This window comes from Brugia malayi (genome assembly GCF_000002995.4).
Source record: "Brugia malayi strain FR3 genome assembly, contig: Bm_v4_ChrX_scaffold_001, whole genome shotgun sequence".
NCBI lineage: Eukaryota > Metazoa > Nematoda > Chromadorea > Rhabditida > Onchocercidae > Brugia > Brugia malayi.
This window is the reverse complement of record NW_025062479.1, coordinates 1,587,835-1,606,023: the sequence shown is the minus strand read 5'-3', so window position 1 is coordinate 1,606,023 and position 18,189 is coordinate 1,587,835. Positions and strand designations below refer to the sequence as shown.

The window sequence follows — 18,189 nt, the reverse complement described above, 5'->3', positions numbered from 1 at the left end:
TATTTTTTTCCATTATTTTGAATTTTTTTTTCTTTAGTTCAAGAACAATTTTTAAGAATATTTTTGTGGAAATAAAAAACTAAAAAATTTTTTGAAAATAATTTTATGAGAATAGAAAAATGTTTAGAAAAAAATTTACTTATGAAAAGAAAAAAACTCAAACTTTTTATTAATAATAAAAAAAGAAAAATGTTTATTTCTAACTTATTCCTCATTGCAATATTAGCAAATTTATAAAAAAACTTTTTTTTCTTTTTTTGCTACAAGTATAATTTAATTATTTATTAATTAATTACTATACTTATTATATTAAAACAATACTGTCTTTATTTTCTTTTTCGTTATAGTATGTGCATATGAAATTTACCTTTCTTTTTCTTTTGTATGTGTATAAGTAAGAATGTTTATTGTTTTGAAATTTTTTTCTTTGTTTCACAAAATTTCAAAAAATTCACAATCAATTGAATTTGTAAAAAATTCTATTCATTTCTCAATTATTTGTGATAATTTAATAACAATCGCGTAAAAGGGTAAATGAGATTTTGGGTGAAATTTTTTCAATGAATTTTGATTTATTTATTTTTTTCTTTATTTTTAAGTAAATTATGTTGCAAGCATTAATTAACTTTCTACATACAACAAATATTTAACAATAGATAATGAATTACTTATTAATTAACTACTTATACTTGATGCATTGAAACTTGTTAATTAATTACTCATACCTATTAGATTAAAACATATCGTCCCCATTTTTTCTGTTTTTTTTTTTTAAATTAAAATTTTTAAATTATAATATTTTATAAACCCTTTTTTTACATTTTTTACATATGAAATTGTAAATTCTTTTTTTTTTTTTTTTGCATAAAAGATACCATAAATGGTGACAAACGATAAAAATTGTCATGAAATTATTCTGAATGATAGAAATTATTATTTTTTATATATTACAATTAATGCTATTAAAAAAATTTTATCAATAAATTATCGTTAGTGTTAACATATTGTTAGTGTATGAGAATTTATCTTCTCAAAAGTTTAAATTTTCAATTAAAAAATTGTGCGTATTCAAGTTTTTTGAATTTAACATAAATTGTATTAAATTGAAGGTTTCCAGATTGGCAAATTGTTTGGATTTAAATTTATGGAGACTAATAAATTGTACATGTTTTAATAAATTGCATTGTATTTATAATAATTATATTATATTTAGAAAGAGAGAGAGAGAGAGAAAAAGAAGCAAACGAAATAAATTACAAATGAAAGCATTTTATTTTATAAAAATAATTCTTTAAATACATAAATCAGCACATTTTGCTTTTATCGTTTCTTTTTTTTCTCTTTCTTTCTCTCTCTCTCTCTCTCTCCCTCTTTCCGTTTTCCTTATTTCCAAAATATTGTTTCCATTTTTTTTTCATTCACTCAATCCAGACATTTCATACGATTCATTTTGTACTTTTCCTCTTTTTTTTTTCTTTTTTTGTCTGCAATAAAAAAAAGTTTAAACGAAAAGTTAATTTTGCAAAAAAAAAAGATACAAATAAAAAAAATTTTTTTAGTAGCATTTTTTTTCTAACAAAAATTAAAATAAAATTATTTTGCATTTCTTTTCATCATTTATTTTCATTCTAATATTAATTATTATTGCTTTGTTATATGATTCAATGTGAGGTTAACGTGAGGTCAATTTCCAACTTCATAGATTATTTTGAATAATTGCTTTTGCGGTATTTTAAAAAGCAAAAAAAAAGGGAAAAATAGCGAAGAAGCGGTAACTGTTTTTTTTTTTTTTTTTTGATAAGAATAAATGGAAGAGAAGAAATGCTATTTTACAAATATTATAATCAAAAAATAAAGACGGTTAATTTAAAAAAAAATTAAAATAATTTTTAACCTTTTTTTATTCCGATTTTATTTTATTTTTTTAAGAAATATCTTTGGGAAAGAATGATACTTAATATAATTTTTGATAAGAAAAAGACATAGTCGAACAATATTGTTGTATTAACAAACAGCATATGTTAAGCGGATATGTCAACGGCGGTAATATCTTTTAATTTATTTGATCATTATTTAAAGCTCATGCGTCAAACATTATGAATATACAAATAAACAAGTTAATCAATAAACAAACAAAAGGGAATAAAACAATCAAATAAATATGCAGTATGATATATGCCATATAACATATTTATTTAATTGTTTCATTTAAACATAATAATATCTAAGTTAATTTTTACCTTCCTTATCAATTTCGTTATTTTTAGAATAGTAAAAAAATACTTTTTTGAAAGAAAGAAATACTAATGTATAATATAGTGAGAGAAAAAAGAAATATTTATTATTATTGAAATATTTGCAAGTAACATAAGAAACAAATAATAAATAAATATTATAATTTTATTTATGCAAAATTTTGCTTTGAATAATCATTTAGACTTATTTCACATTCGCTTATTATACCAAATTTAGTTATAATTTCTTGATTTTTATCGCTTTTTAGCTGTTTGAAATATTTTATAAAACTATTATTGAATTTTTCATTATGTAAAAAAGAAAAAGCAAAATAAAAATTACTCAATAAATATTAACACATGAAGAAAATGATTATATCTGTCAAAAAAAATACCTGTTCTTTAAAAAAATACAAAAAAAAAAAAATTTGTTGGAAATTAAAAATTCAAACGATAATAGAGAAAGGATAATGAAAATGGAAAATGGAATTAAATTACTAGAAATGGGCAAAAGTTGATAAAAAGTTAAATTTATTTTGTACCAGTCACTACCGCTTCCTAATGTGCTTCTTGAACTTTTTTCTTCCTTTTGTTTTTTTTTTTTTCCTCTACCATATGCTTTATTTTTATCATCAATCTCTTATCACCTATCATTTTAGTCCATTCCGCTGGAAATAAAAATACATCTAAAATTTTTTTCATTTCTTTATTATCAATTTCAAATTTAGTTCACAGTTATTTTCACAATTAAATGCTATAACTTAATAATTTGTTTCAAAATTTCTATTTTAAAAAGTTTAACCCTTTTGTGAAATATCGGCATATTGAAATTTTATGCATTTCAAGTAATTGTTAATTTAAAATATTTTGAAAAACATTCTTGGCATGATATATTACTATTTGAATAAACTCGTGCAAAATTATTAAAATTAATGAAATGAATGAAAGATTTATACAAATGCATTTTAGTAATTAAACCTGAAATAATGAAATTTTCGAAAATGATAAAATTAATTATTGTTTTCGGAAATTACTTTGATATTTTCTCTATTGAATTTAATACATTTATTTTTTTTTATTTATTTTTTCACAATTAGAAGTAACAAATTTACAAAACTTTTCGTTTTTCTTTTTTCTCTTCTCCAAAATTATTCAAATTTCTTCTTATGATGCATGCATTTCATTTATATTTTCAGCAATAGTTACTAATCAATTATCACTTGTGTTAAACTTTAAATAAAAAACAAAACAAAACAAAAAAAAAAAAAAAAAAAAAAGAAAAAACAAGCTGATAAATGATTATAATTTGAAATTAGTCTAATCAACATTTTAAGCTAACCATCAATTAATCATTAAATCAAAAATGTCCTTTTTTTTTTAAATCATTTTCTTTCTTTCTTCAATTTCTACATTCAAATAAATGTTTTACTACTGTGTTTTTTCTCAACTGTAATTTTCGTGTACTTTGTGAAACTTTTTTTACATTTTTTTTTCTCTCTCTCTCTCTCTTTCTTTTCTTGGAGAGTTAAAATATTTCTTAGTTAAAAGTTTTTATGAACTAAAAAAAAAAAAGGAAAGGAAAGGAATAGAATAGTTGTGAGTTGAAAAGATTCATTAAATATTTCATTTAACAAAAGAATTTCAACTTTTTTTTTTTTGAAAAAAAAAAAACCCACTTAGGTTATTTTGTTGTTGCTATTGTTATTGTCATTGTTCTTGTTGTAATTGTCATTATTACTATTGTTATTGTTGTTGCTATGTGTTATTACTACAGTAATCGTGTCAAAAACTAAAGCCAATTTGTATACTAATTATTTGTCATGTGATAATTAGTTACAGGTTAATTAGGAATAGTTTATGATTTTGTTTCAGTTTATAATGGTAATATATGAGAATGTGATATCAGCAATTCTTAATGAATCATAATAATTTTCTTCTTTAATACTACCGGAAATGTTTCAACATTATGCAAAAAGAAAAAGGAAAAGAAAAAAGAAATTCAAACAGAAAACAACATTTATTTTTTTTTCCCCGGGCTATTTGCCCTAGATGATACAAATTAGCTGAAAAAGAAAAATAATAATAAGAATAAAAATGAAGAACCAATCAATAAATAACGGTTATATATTTCCGTTCCAAGAAAAAAGAAATAGATCAAAAACAATCTTTCAAATTTTCAAGAAACAAATTCGAATTTACAGTTGTGACAATTGATTTTTAAGAAATGAAATTTTCTTTTAAGTCAGAAAATTGTACTCTATTTATTTAGCATCAACTAATATCAGTATCTGATAACACGATAATCAAACAAATGATAACAAGATAATGATAATGATAATGATCATGTGGGAATGATAATGATTTACTGAAGTGGAATTTAGGAATATATTGCAACTAAACGATACAAAAAAGAAAAAAAAAAGAGATGTATTTGATAAAGAAAGTGTGATCCAGAAAAATTAAGAATGGAAGCAAAAAAAAAAAAGTTTCAATATGTAAGAACAACAAAAAGAAAAAATATATAATTCAAAAGCTATAAAAGTTATTTTTATTTGATAAAAGGATTCAACCGACAAACAAATTACTTTGATAATTTATATTAATAATAAAAATTAAAATCAAGAAAAAATATTTGGCTTTTGCTTAATTTATAATTAGAAAAACAAAAAATGAATGATTTCGTGTAAAATTCTTTCTTCAGAATTTCGAATTTCAATTTCTTTTCTTTTTTTTCTTTTCTTCACCTATTAATTTGAAACTAACTAACGGATTAAAAACAGTATTAATATTTTAAAGAGTGGGAGAGACAGAGAAAGAGAAAGAGACAGTGGGAAAAAGGAAGAGAAGAGAATGTTTGAATTGTTGGAAACAAAATTAAAGGAAAATGAAAAGGTACTCTACACAAAAGGCACATTTGAACAATATAAAGAGAGGTTACATTAAGGCACGTATATATAATTTAATGAATTTGAAATTTTGTTCTAAAAATTGTATTATTGATAGATTCCATAGAACAATACTATAAATTATAGAAGAAAAGAGAAGGAGATGAGGAGAGAAAAAGGAAGGAGAAGAGATAAACTGATAAAAAGTAAATGATAAGATTTCTGAATTGATAAAGAAAAATACAATGTAATATATATTTTAAAAAAAAAAAAAAAAACGAAGAAAACAAAAACAAATTTTTGAAATTGAAAAAATTGAAATTTTAAATAGAAGAAATAAGAGAAAGAAGAAGAGGAGAAAATAACAAGAAAAGAATGATAAAGAAAATTATGTATATATATTTTTTTTTATCCAAACAGTATACTGTTTTTTTGTTTTTTTTTTTTTTTTTTTGTTTTTGTTTTTGTTTTTTGTTATTTTCATAAATAAAACCCATTTTAGTTTCAAACTTTTATTGATTGAAGAAAGAAAAGAAAGTTGAATAAAAGAAATTAATTGGTGTAATTTCTGGAATTTTCATGAATGTTTGAAATTCAATCATACAATAAAGCGTGCACAATTTACTGCTAATTGATAAGAAATCTAATGTACACGATGATTATAGTGATATGATATGCTGAATAAAATAAGAAAGTAAATGAATCACTAAATTATGATCAATTTATTTATTGATAGGATGAAAATAATATGAAAGGTAAACTTCTTCAAATTAACCTATATTTTTTCAATTTATTAAAAACAATAAAATTATAATCGGAATGAATTTATGACATAAAAATAAAAACAATTTGTATGTGCAGGAATATACCAAATTATTTTAGTGTAATCATTTTAAAGTGTTGACAGATAAAACTTTAATATTTATATAAAAATTCTAAATTTATTGGATACCATTTTGACCGATTAATTTTTTTTTTTCCTTTTGTCACCTATATACTACAATCAAAACTCATTTGTTATAAGTTTTTCTATGTTAAATTCACTTATAAATTATGATTTATATTTAAATTGCATAAAATACAAAAATGATATCTAATGAAAGAAAAGAGAAAAAGATATTATTAAATCAATATATTTGATATAATAAAGCTTAAAAAATTTACTACTTTCATCTCTTACAAATCATAATTAATGAATGAATTTAAGATAAATCTATACATGAGTTATGATTGTAGCAAGCATTTATCAGAGATTGCCTGATAATATTTTTGAAAATGATTACACTAAAAAATTATAGATATATTCTCACATACAAATTTATATCATATCATCTATGCATTTGATATTTTGTTGACATTGTATGGTATTATTTCACTTATGATTCATTCTTTATTACTTACGATAAAATGAAGTGTGAAAAAAAAAAGCCATCTTGACCTATGATAAAATTTGTATGACCTCAACAATGGTTATTTATAAATTGACCATATCATAATGAATTCATTTCATTCATTTTACAGCATATTATATCATTACATTTAATGTTATTATGTATATATATTATGTATATGTATATATATAGAAAAGAAAAAAAAAGATCGATAATTGATATAGTTCATCACTTTGTTTTATCAGTATTATCACAATCATTCATTTTTTTTTTCCTTCCTTTTTCTCTTTTTAATCAAAAAAAATACAAGTAGAAAAGAAAAAGAAAAAAAAGATATTTAATTTATAAATGAAATTATTAATAAATATATCTTATTATTATAATATAATGTCTTTTTTTTAGAAAAAAATATTAATTGTAAATTTGAATTAATTAAAAATTGATAAGTAAACATTAAAAGTTGAATAAAATTAAAAGAGAAAATGGAAGAAAACAAGAGATAGCTAAAAAAAAAAAAAAAAAAAAAAAAAGAAAGAAAAAAATGTTTACTCCATATTACATATTACTGATTGTATTTGTGAGTAAACTTTACGGCTATGTGTTACCCATTGCTTATCAAAATCAGTGCACGATTCAAGTAATGAACCAGCAATTACACCAATACGGCGCATTAATTCACGGGTATTTTTTAATTCAATTCGTTTTGCTTCCAATGTTTGTTCTAATTCAGCAACCCGTTGTCGATGGGTTTCACATTGCTCACAACCTTTCTGAATGGAAATATCTGATGATTCTAAATCATCTGATAAATGATCTGCTTCGGATAATTGCGCTGGTGATTGCATTCTGCCTTGCATAACATTTGGTGATATTTTTTGAGGGCTGAAACAAGCAAAATTTAAAGTAATGTTATCTTTTTTTTTTTTTTTTTTTCTTTCGTCCTCTTTTTTTAAAAATAAGATATATTCGAAAAAATTTATTTTAAAAGAAATTAACTTTTTTTCATTAAAATTTGTAAAGTTTAATCAGAATTAGTTAGCATAAAATTTTTCATATAATTTCATTTTAATCTTTTTTTTCAATTTCAAAATAAATTATACCTTGAGGAACACGATGAATTTGTTGTCGTATCCGAATGAGTAATAGCATCTTCAGAAATCCCTTTTGCATTTGTAACTGTACCAAATATGGATGGAAGTGATGTTAGAGAAGCATTCATTTTACCCTAAAATAATTTATCATTTAAATAGAGAGAGAGAGAAAAAAAAAGAAAACAATTTCCATTTTAGTTTCAAATTGTAAAAATTTTTATATAATTCACTTTAAATTTACTATTACTATTTTTTTTTTTATTTATTACTATTATTATTATTATTAAATAACTGTTCTATTTAGGAATTAACTGAAAGATGAAATTAAGCAACTATTTAAGAATTATTATGCAAAACAACTGATAGTATCATATATATTTATGATTTTTTTCTTTCTCTATAATGTATACAATATAACGGTTATTTTTAACATTAAAAATACTTTAAGTGTAATTTTTTTTTTTATTTCTTAAATTCTAAAAATAACCGTTATATTATTAATGGAAGTTCAATAGACGACAAATGGATAATCCAACGTTTATGACAGTGAACAGAAAGGATGTAGAAATGAAAGCAAAAGATAAACATTCATGATGAAAATGTAATGTAAGCTAATATCATCAATGAGGAGAAAATAAGCAAAAATAAACAAAACATGAAAAAATAAAAACAAGATGGAAAATTTAAAAAAAAAAAAGTAAACAGTAAAGAAAAAGACGAAATGATTACCTCTTTATCGAAATGTTCTTGAAAGCAATTTTGCATGCTTACATTGACGATATTATTGCGAAAATGAACAAAGCTAAGATGTAGAGTAAATGATGCTTGCGTATTGAAATGCTTCATGCAGAAAATGCAGAAGAATGTTTGTCCAGTTGGTTGCTGGTTGTTTACACCATTAGCTAGTAAATTTTGTGCAAAATTTTGCAATGCACTTGCTTGCAATAATGGATTTCCTACAACTGCATGTGCAGCTGCACCATGATGTGCTGCAGCTGCTGCAGCAAGAGCACGTTGTTGCTGTTGTACAGCTAATACTTGTGCAACCTGTAATTTTTGCTAATGAAAATAAAAAAAAAATCTTGACTAATTACATCATAGAAAATATTTCCAACTTATAATACCTTCTTCTAAAGAATGTATGACTAAGTATACAAGGAAATTCAACAAGGAAAAAAAAGAAAAAAGAGGATGCAAATCAAAATATTTGATATTTTTGTAGTCGAAAAAAAGAAAATGTTAGAAAATTTATTTCTTTTTTTCTAAAAAGAGTGATATATTATTTTATTGTTCATTTTATTTTAATTTCAAAAAGAAAAAAAAAATTAAATAATGTCTCATAAATTGATTTGTTTCTTTTTGCTTTTAATTTAATCACAAAATAAAATAAGAAACATTCTAACCTTGCTCATTTCTTCGGCGGAAAAAATTGGTGGTACAACTACTGCAGCATTTCCTGCTGCTTGTCGTTGTTGTTGTTGCTGATGACGTTGTTGTTGTTGTTGCTCTTGTTGTTGATGATGATGGTGGTTGTGCTGTTGCCGTTGTCGTTGCTGTTGCTGCTGTTGTTGTTGTTGTTGTTGCTGTTGTTGTTGTTGCTGTTGTTGTTGTTGTTGCTGCTGCTGTTGTTGTTGTCGTTGTTGTTGAACTGAAATAGACTGTCGTCTATGTCCTGGTGATGATTGTGTTGATGTTCGTGATTCTGACTTCATAACAATACCATTATTTCCAATACCATTAACGGTATCAGTCATTGGTGTACTTGTTCGTGTTATTGGTTGACTTCTGCAATTATCACAAGAAATTACTACTATTTAAATTTGATATTTTAGTCCTTTTATTGTTAGTTATATTTTTATTAGCAAATTCTTTTAACAATTTACTTCTTAGCAACTTTTTTCAAGAATTTCATTGTATTCATTTCATATTGAAATAGAGGTTTCTCTTTTTTTTCTCATTAAAATTTTCTTATCATAACATTTGTTAATATAACAAAAAGGCAATTCAAATGTCATTTTTGTTGATTACACAATTTGATATACAGTAACAGCAATTTTTTGTTAATAGATTCTCATTCAATGATGATGCAATTGCTCATTAAACTTAGCTACCGCATTCAAATGCTATCAAAAAAGGTTCCAATCATTGGTCATTAAATTCTTTTTAACCAACAAAGAAAATTATTCAATTGATAGATTAGATAGATAGACAGATAGATAGATAGATTAGTTAAATTATTTATCGCAAATAATCCCAATTTTAAGAAAAGTTTGAAATTAATTAAATTTAAATTAATCTTTGTGTAACGCTAAATTTTGCTTACATTTTTGAATTAAACTAAACAAATTAAATTCTTTGTATGAAAAGATGATATTTTTGTATGAATTTTTTTGAAAAAAGTAATTATTTCTATCCGACATTATTACTTATTAGTCGATAATTTTATTTGAATTGTTAATCAAGACGTTTAGACTGAATGTATTTATTTATTTATTTATTAAAGTAATTATTTTAAAACTAAAATTTCATAAAATTAATGTGATTATTTCACTTATCATAGTAGAATTGAGAAGTTAAAAAATAAAGAGATAGAAATGAATGGAAAATGTTAAAAAATAGTGAAAGATTAATTTTTCATTATTATTATAATTCTAGATTAGTTAACATTGTTTATTTATTTCTTTAGAATAATCGTAAAAAAAAAAATTGTAACATTTTTTAATTTTAGAAAGTTTTTCATTAATTTTTAAAAAAGACAAAAAGAAATAACAAAAGAAATTACTACCTTACACCTGTAGCACCTTTGCATTTTAACATATGCTCATCAAGTTGCATTTGTTTAAGAAATGAGCGACCACATTTATCACATGAAAATCCTCGTTCCGCATGAATTTTCATATGACGATTGAGATCGAACTTGAAAATGAATGTCTTTTGACATAATGGACATTGATGTGGTCGTCCACCGGCATGAATCATTAGATGTTGTGTTAAATGTCCTTTCTAAAATATCACTTTTCATTTTTGTTCTTAATTCCACATAAATAAATTTAAACAAAACAACAAAAAAAAAAAAAAAAGAAAAGAAAAAAAAAAACTAATTGTATGAAATCAATTTAAAAAGATAAAAAATTTTTTTTAAAAAAATTCATATTATTATTAGCTAATGCATTATTAGTAAATTTTTTGAAATTTTATCAAAAATTAATTTTCACTAAAATAAAAAATAATATTATATAAATTATAATAATTAATGTAGCACTAATTTTTAATAAAATTTATTAAAAATACCTGAAAGAAAGCTTTGCCACAATGTGGACATACATGTGATCGTTCACCGGTATGCCACATCCAGTGCTTCTTAAGAAGTTGCCGAGTACCAAATTGTTTACCACATTGTGTACACGTATGAGGTTGCTCACCGCTATGTATACGCATATGTGTACTTAATTCACGTTTTATTGCAAAAATTACGTGGCATTCATCACACTCGTATTGCGGCTTATCACGATGCGTATGCTTATAATGTATATTTAGCTAAAATAATCAAATGTTTAATTATTTGAGAAATTTCAAAAATTTCTAATTTTGTAAATTTTTTTTTTTTTTTCATGTCTTTTATTCAATTTTTATTTTAAGTATTTCAAATAATTCAACAAAATGTATGAATGAAAGGAAGAAAGAAAAGAAAAATTGAATAATTTTTAGCCTTTTAGCTATGATTATTTGACGTTAATTTAATATGGAATAAAGTAAAAGAAAAAAAGAAAAAAATGAAATATATTAAGTGTGAGAATAAATTTGAAAACTCATCGAATTATAACTTGATATAATTTTACAAATTTTCCACTGTTCAAAAAAAAAAAAAGTGATGATACATGTTAAATCTTAATGTATGCATAAATTTGAGTAATTCTAAATTTGTACAGATAAAAATTATGAATAACATAAATAAGCGCTTCCTTATTTCATGAATAAAATGAAAATATAAAATTTTTTTTTTCCTTTCTTCCTTTTTCTAACTTTTTTTTTTTTTTTTTTTTTTTTTTGAAGGAAAAGAGAAGAGAGAAGACAAATGCAGCTTTCTGATGCATTTTTGGAAGCATCATGCGTAAATAGGCGATCCTCCGACACATTTTTTGATTCTTTTAAAAATATCAAATCAATGGTAGCTTATGAATCAATAAAAATCATTGAAAAGTAAACTCTCTTGTTTCCATTTAAAATTATTCTCTTTCAACAAACATTCAGGAATATTAGTTTCAAATGTTCAACATTTGTAAAATAAAAAAAAAAAAAAATCGAAAATTTGTCACAAATATTTCTCAAGAGTAAAGTATTTTATGATGTAAAACATTTGATAAATATGTTGTAAAATAATTGATAAATAAATGTAAAATAATTAATTAATCAAGTAGTTAACAAAAAAATTCTTTTTATAACAGTTATATTTTAAAAAAAGGACTAAAGCATAGGCAATCTCAATTTTTAAAGTAAAATTTTTTGTACCACTATTCTTTTAAATTTTAATGCAACAAAAATCAGAAAATGAATGATTTAACTTAAAAGAATTTAATAACAATTGATTGAAAACATTGAATAAATTTTCTAAACAAATAAAAAAAAAAAGTTTTTTTTTTTTTTGTTGATCTTTCAGACCTGTGATCGTTCGTGGAATAATTTTGGACAAAATCGGCATCCAAATGTTTTACAACCTTCAGCATTTGTACTTTCATCCAAATTATAATTAATACTATCCATTGTACCATCAAAATTTGATAAATCTGAGCTACTTGGTGAATTACCGCCACTTTCACCATCCTATAAATATATAAACAAATAATTTTACAATGATCAAATAAATTTTAATTAAAAAATAATTAAGAAATTTTCGAAAAATATACATATATATACTATTATGATTTTATTTTTAATTTAATATCAATTATTCAATTTAGAAAAGAAAAAGTTTAAGAACATACATGTTCCATGGTATCCATTTTTTGTTCATCTGTTCCATTTTTTAAACAATATTGTCCATCATCTTCATCTATTTCCGATTTTGATAATCGTAATGTTGCCGTACCATTTGTGGTAACCGTATCGGAACGAAATATTCCAGCATGCATTTGTTCCATATGTCGTTCCAAATCATCCAATGTTGCATACGAATTTGGACATTCATTACAAACATAACAACATTCATCAGTCATTTTATTCCTTTCTGCTGTTTCGTCTTTTCCACCTTTTTCTTTTTCTCTCTTCCTCTCTCTCTCTCTTCTTTTCCCTCTTCTTTTTTTTTTTTTTTCTTTTTTTGCTCAGCAATTCGTCTAAAAAAAGAAATAGAAATTAAAATTTATATCAAAGAGAAAAGAGTATGATTATAACTTAAAACGTATCAGTAATACACAAACATATATACATATATGTATATAAATATTTCCAAATTATTGGTAATAAATGTTGATTCTTTCTTTTCTTTTTTTCTTTTTTTTTTTTTTTGTTTTGAATCATATTAATAATTATATGAATAATTTGTTCTATTATAATGATGAAACTAATTTATCAATTAATGTAAATTAAAAATGCAAATATTTTTCCATAAAATTAAAGAGAAAAAAAAAATCTTCTCTATAATTTTGATGATTCAAAGAGAAGTATTCTGATAACTAATTTTTGGATAAACAATTGGTTAATAATGATTGAATTATATATTTAAAAAAAAAAAAGAAAAATACAGTGCATGAATTCCAAAAAAAAAAAAAAAAAAGTGAATAAATTGTGTGTAAACTAAGGGCATAAACAAAAATTGTTAATATAAATCATCCACAATCACATGATTTGCAATCTTCACATGTTTAATTTTACCTCTATCTCCTCCCATTTTCTCTCCCTCCTTCATCACCTTGTCAAACCTTCATCTCCTCCTCCTCATTTACCTAATTTCTCTTTTTTTTCCACTTTTACTTTATTACTCTTGCCTAAAATCTCGAAAACTCTTTTTTTTTTCCTCCAAAAAATCCCATTTTTATATATCATGAATTTTATAGGTCATTCTTAAACAGTGTGATAAAATTCAATTTTTATATGTTAAGCTTAAAATTCTTTCAAAAATTTCAACTTTTTTCAATTCAAAAGTTTTAAATTTGAAAAGTGAACATGAAACATATATATCTGGAAATAGTTCCGTTTGCACATGTGTTTTTGTTGAATCATTTTAGAAAAGTATTCATTTCAAAACTAATAATAACCATTTATTTTTGTTGCTGTCCTCTCTTTCTCTCTCTCTCTCCCTCTCTCTCTCTCAACATTAATTTTGAATATGATTTTTTTTATAGAATTTGAAACTTATCTTTTGTAAATTAAGACTGTATAAATTTTAAAGTAACATTTAATTTTCATGCATATTTTATAGATTTATTAATAAATCATCTTTTTGCTTCGTTTTTTTTTTTTTTTTTTTTCGATAAAAAAGAAAAATGAAAAAGTTAAGGAATAATTTTTAATATATCTCTTCCTCGCCTTTCTCATCATTATCATCCTGATTTCAATTAATAAATAAACAAATTCACTAACTTATTCGCTAATTCCCATCATTTCCATTCGTAAACTATGACGAAACTTATTTCCTTCTTTCTTTCTCTCTCTCTCTCTCTCTGTCTCTTTCCTTCTTCTTCTCTCTCCACATATATGAGTAACATTAAATCTTCCATGATTTCATTTATTTTATAGCATTTAAATTTTCAAATGACAAAATTAAATTGATGAATAAAAAAATATGACAAATTATGATTGCATATATAAATTAACCAATTATAATTTTATAACATTGATACTTTTTTTTTTCTCACCCAATTATTCATTTAATAAACTTATTAAAAATTAATTAGACAATAATTAGTACCAATAGGATTAATAATATTGCTTAAAATTTTATTGTTACTCTAATATACAATCAAATTTTCGTTTTCAATATACTAGATATTCATTTATAACATCAAATTAGCATGCTACGGTAATTATGAAATATTATTGTGCTATTATTATCATTACCATATTATTATTATCTTGATTTCTTAGAATTTTAAATGAAATAACATAATTAGGAAAAAATAAATAAATAAACTGGTATTAACAAATAGTAATGTAACTTTAGTAATGAAAACATTTCAAATGAAGTAAAATAGAATATGCGCGTAGAAAAAAAATAAATAAATAAATAAAATAAAATGTGAAAGATATGAAATTTCTACGCAAAATTGTAGCAAAAAAATTTAGAAAAAAAAAAAAATAGAAAAAACATTTTTAAATCAAAACATGCTTATGTGCTTTATTAGCTACAGTCTGTTCAACTTTTTCTCTTCCTATATCATTTGTATACTTATGTAATCGTTTTAAATGCTTGAATATTTGCATTTCTCAAATTCAAATTCATTCAATTTATGTTCTCATATTCCTGAATAACTTAAAAAGTGAGAGCGAGTAAGCTGGATAAGTGCTGGAATTGACTAGTTTGATTAGTTTGAATTCATTGTAAACTTAATTCTTTCTTGACAACTTCTACCATTTCCCTTCCTTCTCTCTCTTTTCTCTCTCTCTCTCTCTATTTTTTTCAAATCTCATTCTTCTCATTTTCAATTCTATTTTGAACCTAAAATTTCAAATGTCTTAAATTAATTAAGCATATGCAAATGTATTATGTAGTGTAACACAGTAAGCACAAATTATTTTTTTAACAATTTCATAAAGTAATCAATGTTTTAACAAATAATTAAAGAGTGATTAGATGAGAGCGTAAAAATTTAAGATAGTAGATGAAAAAAACGATACGAAAAGAAATATAATGATGGTAAATTGTTGGACAAGATATTTTAAAAAATGAACAATGAAATATTTGTCAATTTTATATTAAAATAAAATTTATTATATGAAAAATTTTAAGATGAAGAAAAAAAAAAAAAAAAGAAATTTAATGTAATGTAAGAAAAGGATAAGTTAAAATGATTAAATTTAAAAAACAAACATATTAAATTAAATATATGCTAAAATATATTATTAGCAATTAAGCATTTCAATCTTAACAGTATTAAAAATAAAAGGCCTAAAGGAAAATTCCAATTCATGCTGCATCATATATCTCTCGACCGACTGCTTCCCCGTTCTTCACTCATTATAAGCTAATCTGATCAAACGACTAAGAAATAAGCGCAAACATACATATACACAATACACATACATACACACACACATGCATAACATCCCATGCTAACATAGCAGAAGGTTCATGTTCTACTTCAATTCAGCTCAGCTGTTCCCAATCAGCCAAAATCGCTTAACGATTTCTGACAACTTCTTGACTTCACTTTAGTGTACTTCCCAATAAACCACATTTTGTAACAAAATGAGCCGCTTTCACTTCTCTTATCTTTTTAATCAAATTTAAAATATAACAAATATTTTTTAGTTATATTTGATAAAAATTTAATCAATGATAAAGTAAATTAATTTTTAATAATATTAAAATAACAGAAAAAAAAAAAAAAAAAAGAAAAAGAAATTGTTATTGAAAATTAAGCAAAAATAGAAATAATAAGGAGAAAGAAGAAAGAAAGAGAGAGAGGGAAAGAGAAAGGGAGAGAAAGAGAAAGAAAAGTGTGATAACTAAACACGGAGGAAGAAAAGGCTTATGAAACTAAGAAGTATCATTTGTAGTTCACCTTTTCTTCCTTTCTTTTTTCATTCATTCCTTTCCTCTTTCCTTCCTTCCTTCCTTCCTTCCTTCATTCCTTCCGTCTTTCATTTACTTTACAATAACTTAAAATCAAAGGATTTCTTGATGGTGATAGGATGAAATTTGATCTTGCCTGTCTATAACATATATAAAACTTCAAAATGCAAAGTTCAACTTTTTTTTTTAATCGATAAAGGAAAATTATGAAATTGGAAGTTCAATTTGTATAAAATTATAGCTGATGATGTCAGTGATAGTGATGATAATATTAATAAGAATGATGATAATGCTAATAATAATAATAATAATAATAATAATAATAATAATAATAATAATAACAATTTAAGCAAGCATAAAATAATGAAAAAATTAGAATCGTTAATTTATAATCAAAATTTTTAGCTTTCAATAGAATTTTTGTAACTAAATGATAGCTATAGTCATTTTAACTTTCTATTTTCTTTGAGCTTTCTTTTTTTCACGTCAATCTTTGGTCTAGACGTTTTCATAACAGATAGCAAATTTTTTTTCATTCTTTTTCTCTCTTTCACTTTTTCCGTTTTGTTTTTTTTTTTCTTGTTCGAACACTTTAACAATTTTTAAACTAATCAAAGTTAGAAGTTCATTGTAAATAGCATAATAAATAGTTTCAAAATAAGTCAAGGATGATAGAAAAAAGAAGAACGAGAAGTAATTTTATAAATTGAAAAATGAAATTTTTTGAAATATCGTAAATTTGTTATTTATTTTTTGAAATGATTTCGTAGAATATTTAATATTAACATTTGCTAATACCAAAAATTTCATTTCCTTTTCATTGTAACCTAATTCTATTTAATTTATTACAAAAATTTCAAGTTTCAGAAATGAAAAAGATGAAAAGAGTTAACGTTTGAACATTTGACAATACTTGATGAAAAAGAATAAATAATCTTAGGTATGTATGAAAATATAGATTAACATTGATTCTTTTTATAAATTAAAATTTTTGAGAAATTTAAGCATTGAACAATATGTTTAAAATGAACAAAAATACTTCAAAAAGAAAAAAGGAAAAAAAAAGTTTCTGTAATATTAGAAGTATAATTGTGTAAAAAGCATCCATAATATATAAATGCTAATAATACTATTTATGAAATAATACTTTTTGAAATTATCATTAATCTAATTGAAATGTTAAAAAAGAGAGGGAGAGAAACTAGGAGAGAAAGAGTATACGAAAGAGGGAAAAGGTTTTAAAAAAGAGAAAGAAAGATGATATGCATATATGTGAAAATATATGAAAAATTCATGTCAACTGATGAGAACGGGTGATGATCAAACGTTAGTTTACGATGACAATGATGATTGGATGTATGTGCATGTATGTATGCTTGTGTATGTATGTATGCATGTATATATATGTGCATGTAGATGTGTGTGTGTGTGTGCATGTGTGTGCTTGTCCCTTTTCTCATTTTACCGTATGCGCTTATCCCCGATATTAGGCTATATTAGGAGTTTTACGGTAGAAAAAAGGAAAGAAAGAGAGAGAGCTGAGAGAGAGAGAGCACAATAGTGAAATTAATGAATTAAGATTTTCAATCTCTTAAATTTTACCGAATAATAATCATAGAATTATGATATAATAATATTCAATATTATTATATAATTATGTATAATCGAAAATTTCCTAAAATGTCCAAATTCTTTCAATAAAAAAAAAAAAAAAAAAAAAAAAAAAAAAAATATGAAATTGATTGATGAATAATTGAGTGTAAAAACACTGTGGATAGTTGAATAAAAATATTTGATGGACTTTTGTTACAAATTTAGAAAATAAACTAATATGTATATACGATGTACTTTAAGTTACTT

At 23.2% G+C, this 18,189-nt stretch overlaps 1 protein-coding gene and 1 further gene across 2 annotated transcripts; both read right to left on the bottom strand.

Annotated features, from left to right (window-relative positions):
• Positions 1–7,055: 7,055 nt before the first annotated feature.
• Bm5084 (Zinc finger, C2H2 type family protein) lies at positions 7,056–12,814 on the bottom strand (the record flags this gene model as incomplete). Its single annotated transcript, XM_043073245.1, has 8 exons — positions 7,056–7,392; positions 7,611–7,735; positions 8,331–8,648; positions 9,005–9,386; positions 10,387–10,604; positions 10,893–11,138; positions 12,261–12,422; positions 12,584–12,814. The coding sequence occupies 8 exons, from the start codon at positions 12,812–12,814 to the stop codon at positions 7,056–7,058; spliced, it is 2,019 nt and encodes a 672-aa protein (XP_042929179.1).
• A 3,380-nt stretch (positions 12,815–16,194) lies between these two features.
• Positions 16,195–16,386, bottom strand: Bm15627. The gene has a single exon (XR_006228009.1). The product of XR_006228009.1 is annotated as a pre-microRNA Bm15627 (primary transcript).
• Between the last annotated feature and the right edge of the window lie 1,803 nt (positions 16,387–18,189).